The sequence below is a fragment of the Acanthopagrus latus genome, chromosome 20 (assembly GCF_904848185.1).
Source record: "Acanthopagrus latus isolate v.2019 chromosome 20, fAcaLat1.1, whole genome shotgun sequence".
NCBI classification, from domain to species: Eukaryota; Metazoa; Chordata; class Actinopteri; order Spariformes; family Sparidae; genus Acanthopagrus; species Acanthopagrus latus.
Genome location: NC_051058.1, coordinates 13,149,615 through 13,159,693, shown reverse-complemented (window position 1 = coordinate 13,159,693; position 10,079 = coordinate 13,149,615). Strand labels below are relative to the sequence as shown.

The 10,079-nt window shown below is 47.9% G+C and overlaps 1 protein-coding gene across 2 annotated transcripts in view; it reads left to right on the top strand.

Moving 5' to 3' along the window:
• Positions 1-1,120: 1,120 nt before the first annotated feature.
• nrg3b (neuregulin 3b) overlaps positions 1,121-10,079 on the top strand; it is a 218,421-nt gene continuing 209,462 nt past the window's right edge. Inside the window, exons 1-2 of one of the 2 annotated variants that reach the window (XM_037080996.1) lie at positions 1,121-2,628; positions 3,135-4,004. In XM_037080996.1, coding sequence (XP_036936891.1) covers positions 3,158-4,004 — 847 coding nt within the window. In that variant the 5' untranslated portion in view covers positions 1,121-2,628; positions 3,135-3,157. Of the gene's footprint in view, positions 4,005-10,079 lie in introns of both variants that reach the window. The other variant, XM_037080995.1, reaches the window with a different exon arrangement.

Genomic DNA, 10,079 nt, shown 5'->3' with positions numbered 1-10,079 from the left:
ACTATATATCGTCTTGTAGTTTGGATATGCAAAGTGGCAAATGGCATTCGTGTTGTCTTTTCCTGGTTTCAAAGGCTGAATCGCAGTAATGTGATGCCACTTTCTGGACCTACCAGACTCCTCCACTTGTTCTTACATTAATCTTTATCTGATTTGGTCATCAGATTGACATTACTGATGACTATTAATCAAAAATCTCTTTGTGTTAACATTTTGTGAAAGAGACATCCCGTACAGTAGATGCAGCCAGAAAATATTACCATATAATTTTAAGGCCATATCACTGGGAGTGGGGTGCCTCCATTGTCTCCCTCGCTGCTACAGGTTTAAAGGTCCACAGGGCAAAGAGTGCTGAATGTAAAGCCCACCGAGGCAGCGCGATTGTAAATTTGACAATTTTAAAAAAAAGTGCAACCTAGTAAATGGTCACGGTTTTTGACCTGAAGTGACCTCACACTGTCGCCCCCTGTGGATTCCGCCTCACATAAACACACTGTGCTGCTGACTGTGATCATGCTCCCTGCCTGTCTCATGCAGCTGCTGTGTTGCATGCTCTGTAAACACATCAGCCACGAAAAGAAAAAAAGAACCACATCAAACCTATCTTTGATATTGATTACGCTGCACCCTGAGTGTTTTACTCCCCCCCCCCCACCACCACCACACACACACACACACACACACACACACACACACACACACACACACACACACACACACTCATATTCTGATATCAGTAAGTCACACTGGCCATAAAAAGCTGGGCTGGCAGTGCGCCGAAAGCACTACTGTCCCTTGTGAACAGTTAAATAAAGGATTCATCTACTGCCCATGGAAGTATCGAGTTGAAGTAGTGCTCTAACTCGCCCATAAATTATGAGCCAGGTGTTTGGTTTGTTGTTGTTTTTGTTTTGTTTGTTTCTTTGTTTCTTTCTTTTTTTTTTGGTCTTGTGTGCCACTGCTGGAAGACACCAGGGTGGCGCCTCCCTCTCTCCATCCCTCCCTCCTTCCTCCTCTCATCCTCTCCCTCCCTCCATCTCACCGCTCCCTGGGGTGTGTCTGTGGCATCGCCTCTCCTCTCCTCTCTTCTCCTCTCCGTGTGTGTGTGTGTGTGTGTGTGCGGGCGTGTGTGCGCGCGCTGCTGTGGCCGCCGCCTCCTCCCTGTGCCTCCCTATCTGCATCTGCTGCAGAGCTCAGCCAACACGCATCTCCTCTGTGCTCTCTCTCTCTCTCTCTCTGCACTTGTTTTTCCCACTACCTACATATCTCTGCCCACCACAATCTTTTTCTTTCTTTCCTTCTTTTTTTTTGAGGGGAGGGTGGTGCTGATGAGGGGAGAAAGTCAGCTCGCACCTCCACCCGAAGAGAGCGAGAGAGAGAAAGAGAAAGAGAGAGATGGGGCACTCGCTAGTCGTCACTTTGGAGTATTGGGGACGGCGGTGAACCGGAGGGAGAGAGCGCCGGATGGCTTAGGAGCCGTGAAACCCACATCACTCACCGCGGATTGAGCAAGCACCCCTCCTCCCCCCCTCCCCTCTCTCCCTCCCTCCCTCCATCCTCTCTCTCCCCCTAGTCTGCAGCCTCCAAGAACAGCCGCCGCATCATTTTTTCAGAGCAGCAGCAGCAGCAGCAGCAGCAGCAGCAGCCCCCTCCCTCCCTGCCTGCCTGCCTGCCTGCCTGCCTCTCTGCCTCTCTGCCTGTCTGCCTCCATCCTCTCTCCATCTCCCTTCTCCTCTGCTGCCTGCACCACTGTGGGAATGCAGCGGAGGTAAAAAAGAAAAAAAGAAAAAAGAAAAGAAAAAAAACGCATCGTGGAGGATTCTTTCTTTCTTCTTCTTCTACTTCTTCCTCCTCCTCGGATCTATCCTCAGCTGCGGGGCGGACAGCTTTGGAGACGCACGGCTGTCCCCCCAAAAAATCAAGAGTAGAGTGAGGGTGGTGGTGGTGGATCAGTTTTTTTTGGGGGGGGGGGATTTTACCGGCGGATCACAAGCAAACCCCGATCCCACTTGGACGCCCTGCCTATCATCAGTTTCGGTCCTCTCTCCCTCTCCCTCTCTCTCTATCACCGACTGGATTACCTGCAGCTGGAGCGGACCGAAATAATACAAAAAGAAAAGGGGAAAAAAGGGTGGCCAGGGCGCACGGAGAGCTGAGGAGCCATCAGAGGGAAAAAACTTGACAAAGACACCTGACAGACAGACAGAGAGAGAGGCGGGAGAAAGCTCTCCGAGAAGGTCAAACGGACTCAAGCGACACCTTTTGAAGAAATACCGGATTAAAGGAACGATCCGCGGGTTAATTTTTTCCTTGTTGCTGTCAGGTTTTTAAGGACCCCTATGCGGCCCGATAATCAACCAATTGAGAGTGGAGAAGGGTGCCGCCGGAGCCTGGGTTGTTGGTCTACGCACGCACACACACGCACGCACATGGATTTACAGCTCCGGTCTGAAGCGGATCGATATCTTTCCTCCTCCTCCTCCTCCTCCTCCTTCTTCTTCATCATCTTCTTCTGCTTTTTCTTATAATTTTTTTTTCTCCCCCGACCGTCGGCTTTTTTTTTTCCTTGTAACAAGGGAGGAGTGAAGCATCCTGGGATTTATCATCGCTTCGTTAGGCTGAACTACAGTGAGGCGCCCTCTCGCTTCGCTCTCTCACCTGTCCATAACCTGTGTGCTGGTGTGGAAGTGTGTGTGTGTGTGTGTGTGTGTGTGTGTGTGTGTGGTTTTCTCTCTTGTGCGTAGCCGTTGTGTGTGTATGTGTGTGTATGTGTGTGTGTGAGTGCGCGCGCGCGCGTTGGTGTGTGTTTGCGTGTGTTTGGTTTGTTGTCCGCCAGAGGGAGTGTAGGTTATATTGCTTGTGTATGCATTTGAGTGCTGTGCCAGCTTTTAATTAGTCCTACGTGACTGTGAGTGATTGTGTCTGCAAGTGATTGTGCATAAATTCATGGTTTAGGTTTGTGCATGTAGGTGTGTATATCTATATATTTATATGTATAGTGAGGATATAGGCATTGTGTGGGTCATTACTTAAGATGCCCAGCGTTTCTCCTGCACCACACCCCCTTCCTTGTATTCGCCCTTGTAACATTTGGCCACCTGTTTGACCCCCCCCCTCCCCTTCGACACCCCAAGAGACGAAAAACATCTCCGGCAGGATGAGCGAGCGCTCCGGTGCGAGCACTCTGGCGGCCATGACGCTGGAGGAGCCAGGAGCTGAGCAAGCGTCTCCTCGAGCCCCGGGCCCCCTCCGCTGCGGCCCCTGTGCCGTGTGGCCTCGCCAGCAGACGTGGCTGTGTGCCGTGCCCCTGGTTATGGGCTTTGTTGGACTGGGACTCAGTCTCATGCTGCTGAAATGGATTGTGGTAGGATCCGTTCAAGACTATGTCCCCACTGATCTGGTGGATCCTAAAGGTAGCATTGGACAGGACCCTATATTTCTCTCCAAACCCAGTGCCATGCCCAAGGGGCCCGACATTCCCACCGCCACCACGACTTCAGCTGCCTCTACCACGGCGATGGTGTCGACTACCACGCCGCTAGCCGCGGATGGTACCGCCCCAGCGCCAAGAACTCGATCAGGGCCGCCAGCAAATCACTCAGCCAATGGCAGCACTGCCAACGGGGATGGCAGCCGGGCCCCACACCTTCACAACCGTGTAGGCACCCGCGTTAGCGGCGGGACAGTGGTTACCAGTTCCACCACTCGCGCCACCCGACTCAACGCGCCACCCGGTGGTAAGGAGGTCACCCCTCGCAGCACAGTTAGAAAAGGGAGCAGCGCCAGTAATGGACGTAACGGAGCTGCTAACTCAAAGCCAGGGCAGACCTCTCCTGGCATCACCACTACAGCGCCCACCACAACTACAGCCACTGTAAAGACCACTGCTAAGGTGCAGCCAACCACCTCCCAGCCGGCAGCCCCGGTCAAGCCCACGTCACGCTGGAATCACGGGCGCCCAGGAAAGGGCCCTGCCACGCGCCCACACCACCGCTTCCGTACACGTAAGTTCCCCCCTTTTTTTTGGTGTATGGAGCTGTGTGAGTAAGTGCGGTTGTACGATGGTATCTGTGGAGCTTGAGGTGAGTGTTTCACAAGAGCTCTTTCCTGGGCCTAATCGTATGGCACTATACAGCAGCTGCCTATTATCAGGTGCAACTGCATCCATGGGTAGAAAAAAACCTCTTTTGTATGATATGATTCGATATGACTGATGGTCTGAGAATATAAATTATTTCCCTTTATATCCACATGGAAAGTGGATACTCCAGCAGCTCAACATTAATCGTATTCATTAGCACTGACAGATATCAGGGGATATTCTCCGTATTTTCACCCCTCTCGTCTTTGTCTTTTACTTCTGCATTAATCCGATATGAATCTTACCTCCGGAGGAGTTGTTTTTTTTTTTTTTATCCATCCTCACACTGGTTTGAGTACCATTAAAGGCAGGGCGCCGTCTGGCAGAATTTGTTTTGTCTGCTCGAGTTGGGATGTTAAAGCTTTGTGATATGTCCTGTGACTAAGGACAGCATATTTGTGTTATGAAAACAAATAACAGGAGCTGGTGAGGTGTCGAAGTGGGAGAAAGGTTAGCTCTCACCTCCTGTCTAGAGGAATCAGATACAGCAAGGCCACACATCTCATTTAGATGAGAGGATACTGGGAGCAGAGTGTCGCAGGTACTGCTTTCACACTGCGGGGATGATACAGAGAGAGGGGAACAGGCTCAGAGGGGAAAAATGGATGGATACGGGGATGAGAATGAGGTTGCGGGGGACAAGTGGATACAGACGAGAGAGGCAAGGGAGGGAAAGAGGGGGAAAATACTTTGCGTAACAGCATAAAAACTGAAGAGGGGAGGCAAAAGGATGGAAAGAGAATGCGGGAAGCACAACAAAAGCAGGAGAATGCAGAGTGGGAGCTGGGAAGGGAAGCTGTGTGAGAGAGATGGCAGATGGAGTGGGCTAAGTGAGGGAAAGGCTTGAGGGAGACAGAAGCTATAAAGCAGGGGAGCTGCGAATTTTGCATATTTAGCATTGTGTAAAGAGAGAAGGCTTCCTGATTATTCATTCCACACGGGCATGTTTTTAACATCACAAGGTGTCTTTTTGCAGACGTGGGTGGGGCAGGATGCGAGGGGAATCGTGAGTACGGACTGTGTGGAACATTTTTTTTTTTTTCACAAACTCCAGGCTCTGTTTTATGGGATTTAATTGGCGGCTTTGATTCTAAACTCCCTTTTGGCTCATGATCATTCATATTTAATTGCCGATTCACCTTATTCCCCGTTGCTGTTGTTCCAATGCAAACGGATCCAGCGACAAACAAGTTCTGTGATCATCAAGTCGACGGTACAACCATGAGCTAAATGGTTTTACCATGGGAGGGGATTATTTTATCGCTGTTTCTCCTGTTGTTGTGTTTTTTCAGCAAAGTGCTCTTGAGGACGATGGCAAAACATCGATGTGAAAACCGATCCCTTCTGTTTTTCCACATTCTCTGGTATTAGTCATATGTGTGGACAGCAGTTCCGGTTGACTGCATGGTTTCCACCCGTTTGTCAGTTCGGCACATCAATGGCATCGATTCGACAGGCAAACAGTGATCAAGTGACACAATTTTCCTCTTTCTTTACCTCAAGGCAAACATATTTTTCAGCAAAAGAGAGGTTGGACATTGGATATCAAACCATTCGTACTCAGCTGTGCAGAAAATAACTTCCAACTGAGGGGAGAACATTGGCTGTGGTCAGCTCAAAATTCACCCAGCAACAATGGATTCCAACGGCAGCAGAAGTGTAGGGATCCGGCTGTTATGAAGGGGGGCTGACAATATGGGTCGATACTGGACAAGCCGTGTCAGGAAGCAGTGTTCGCTGTGGGAGAGAGGGTGCCCTGTCGGGGCTTTTTAACTTTCAAGAAAACAAACAAAAAAAAAGCGTAGTAGTTCTCCTTTAATAACAGTATCGGCATTGGCCCAGAAATCAAGTTTTGGGCAGACTCTTACAGAATTGCTCATAGACTCCTCCTGCAGCGTAGTCCACTGCTCCAGAGCCAATTACGTCACCCGACAAAGATCTGCCAAACAGCGGAAAGCTGCCAAATCGGGCAGCCTCCTTGTGTGCACACATCTGTCTGTACTGTATACTATAAAAGGGCACTGCCTTCAAAAGCTAAAGCATACTAAAGCTGCCCCAATTAATATAAAGCCTGCACATATGCAAGTTGATTTCAGGGGAAGGCTGACGTTGTTGTTAATTCTCCAGCCTACATATTGACATCACACAGAGTGGGCTGACATTTCTGCCTACTTGTGGAAATTTTATTCATCTATTTAGTAAATATCTGTCTGGCAACACGTGGCGCTCTGCGGGCGCCAAAGCACATCTCTGCTGGGCTCACGGATTTCAAATCAAAAAGGGGGACAGATTTTTTTTTTCGTGTCGTTTCAGGAAAATGTGTTGCCAAATGTAAAGCAAATCTTTAAGTACAAGCATAGGCCAAAACCTTTGTGCAAAGCCTCTGAACCTAAAGCACGTAACCATGGCTGTCAGATGGAGCACCTGGTTACCACGGTGCCATGGTGGCGTTTGGTCTAAGTTACGGACGTCATATTTGGACAGTTAGATCCTTTGGGCTTGCTCCTGTCTGATTACTCCTTAGAGAGAGGCCATTAGTACAGTCTACAAAGCAGTTAAAAATGCAGAAAGAGACTTACATATGGGATCACTAGTTTACTGTACTGTGTGTCATAGTATCCGCTCATGTGATATTTTAGGTCATTATGACGCAGCAAATCTATCTTTATCATCTGACATTTCAACAATATGAAGTTCTTACTCACTTACCGTCTAGTCTCGTGGCCCGGGGATCAGTGCATGAGTGATTTGCCGCCGTCGGTGACTTTAGGCTGAAACATCTGTGGCAGAAAACTGGATTAATCAGTTGCTTATTTTTTTCTTTTTGCTCATCAAGAAGCAGTAGAAATATTCCTCGTCCTAGGAAAAAGACATTTGATTTCACAGAGGGCCGCTCTCTGTCCTGATTGGATAAAGTGGGCAGGGATACCAGAGAGTACACTATAATAGTTGTAATATGGAGCTATTTAACACTTGTTTAGATAAAAATATATCACTTCACCAATTGAATCTGGTACATCTGTGTTTAGAGGGCTTATTTTTTATTGGTGCAACAACTGTAGCCATAAATCCACCGGTTTATACAAAGCATGCCCATAAAATAGTCTATTAAAGCATCGTGGCATCCGCTCTGTCTGTCGATGATTTGATTTTTTTTTCTTGAATGAAGTCAGTTCAAACAACAGTATGGCAAGAATTAATGCAAAGTGTTCACTGCCATCGCGAATGCTGTTAACCTGAGGTTCACGATTAACATTAAATGGCTTTTTGTGGCTTTGTCACGCCGCCGTGCATCCAGGATTGACACGTGGGTGAAGACATGGAGGCATTCTCTTTAACTGGATATTATACATGTTCACAGAACCCTTTTATGCAGCTTTTTCTGTGTACGTGCTGTGATATATACACAGCAGCGACACAATGCTCTTAAGAGAAACACCAGCCGTTTATGAAGATAACTCGGGCGTTTTGCGGACGTTCTGAAGCGCGGCTGAGATGGTATGCCGAGTTGTGCAATGCTGCGTATTTTAAGTGTAATCATACACGGAAAGTGTCTCAGCCGATGATGAAACGCTCTGTAAAACATGCCTTCAGGTGCATTTGTCTTTACCCACAGCCGAACTGATCTCTTATTTAATTTGAAGTCGTGTGCTAACGCAGTCATACTGTACGGTCTCTGGGTTTCACATAACCCGCACTGCATATGGGAGGCGGTATCATTGTGTCTTTCTTTTCTTTTTTTTCCTCTACTCCACTCTATTCCTCTCGCTGCTGCTGTTTGGTGGAGATCTAAACGAATCTGTGTGTCCTGAAGGAGAGATGGGCTCCGTCTGTTGGGGATAAAGACACAATTTTACCTTCTCCTTTGTCTTCTTTTTCTCTCCTCTCTCCCTCTTTCCCCGCAGTTATTGTGTCCGCTCTCCGTGTCATTGTATTCCCCGTCTATTTTTGCATTGCTTTTGTGTTTTCCTATCTTCTTTCGTTGCGTTAGCTCCTCGGCTCGCATTCATGAGCATGTGGGCCGACTCAGGGAAAAAAAAAAGAAACTAAAAGGGAAAAAAAAAAAAAACTGGCACACTTCTGAGCACTAAGACAAGCATGTAGCGTGTGTGTGTTCTCATACTCATGAATCTATCATCTGGGTTTTCGTTTTTTTTTTTGTATTTGAGGCTATTATGTATCCCACTCCGCTCTCAACACACAAGCCCCATTGGCTCAGAAGTAGGGAAATAACAGGCGAATGGAGCGGTGCACAATGATTGCCTGTTGGGAAACCATGGGACGCGGCGTTGGCCCGGGGCCCGTTCCACCCTCCTCTCGGTTGTAAGAAATCTTCCATAGTCGAGCGTGGTTGTGATTCTGCACACATCTCGCGAAGCCTGAAGTCCAGACTTGTGAATCGCCAGCCCACATTGATATATTTGTCAGGGCCGATTCTAAAGGTCTGGCGTTTGCTCAGATCGACCCGAGTCAGTCGGCGCCTTTCATAGGTGTGGACTCATTTTGGAAGAGCGTCATCCGTGCGAGAGAGCCAGACGCAGAGCTATCAAGGCTTCTGTAAATCAACAGACTGAAACGACGGCCATTAAATCAGAACAGCTGTGCGCTGAAGGCATTTAAAGGAAAAAAAATAGAAAAGAAACATGAAAAAATGTTGTTTCCGCTCCTCCCCTGGGTTTAATTTATCAGCTGGCTCCTTTAGCACTTAAGAAAATGCTTCTTAAGGATTCACTGCTCATAGTTAGTCCTACATCTCACTTTACGATTCCCCCCCCCATTCTTGACTTTGTTCTCGCTGCTCTATCCAGGGCAGATTAATTTGGCTTAAATGACTTCGATCAGCGTGTTAAAGCTGACCACTACAGCCGCCCTGCTTGATGCAGATTCGGCGGCATCTTACAGTGACGTCAAGCGGATGACCGAGGGATCCCTCAGTGACGGGGATTGGGTCGGAGCAAAAATAAGCTCCCTCCCGAGCAGAAAAATGGCTTAACAAGAGGCCAGTGTCAAACTGAATACTGACATGGCATTTAAGCCTGAATAGGAGGTTAGCATCGTGCACTGATGAAGTCAAAAGCCAGTGAGATGTCGTCCCTCAGTTGATTTTTTTTTTTCTCTGGGATAGGAAACACACGAGAGGAATCTTTTTTTTTTTCTGTGACATCAGAAAAAATGGATGTTTTTCTTGACACGCAAGCCCTGTTTTTTTTTTTTTTGTCCTTTTACGTTTGTTTTCTTCCCTGACTATACATGAAGCCTGCACAAAGTACTACTGTAGGACCAGTGGAGCGTGTAAGGGGGATTAAAAACAAAGATATAAATCCAGTTTGCCTCCCTCTCTCTCTCCAGGGAGGTCAGGCTCAGATTTGCCAGGCTGCCTCTGAGGCCCCTCTGTCTCTCCTGAGACACGCTCTGCTTGTTCGTCGAGGCCGGCCCGAGCAGGACTGCCTCTGCGCAGTGTGTGTGTCTGTGTGTGTATTTATGTGGGCAGCTGCACCGATTTACAAATACCTTCCTGGTTTGGAAAAAAAAATAAAATAAAAAAAGCAAGCTCTCATGCCCCTGGTCCTATCATTTTAGGCTTAAAAGTTATTAAGGAACGTTTAACGCAAACCGTCTCTCGGCCCGTCGACATGTGACTCGCAGATCTACAGTAACACAAACCTCGCCGTAAGCCTCAGAAGATTAGCTCGATGGTGCAATTTGATGTTAACACACCGAGTAATACTTTCAAAGACGCTCTTTTTTCTTCAGCAGGGGGAGCGGGCGCCAGGGGCCTGTCAGTCGCAGTTGAATACGACTTTGCTCTTAGAGAAAGAAAAATACCTGTCTGACATGACTGCAATAGACATGTGACGGGTTCCTGGTGGCCTCTGTACATCAGAGACTCATTTAAATGGTCTTAATTATTTAAAATAAATGGGGAGTTATTTCAGTA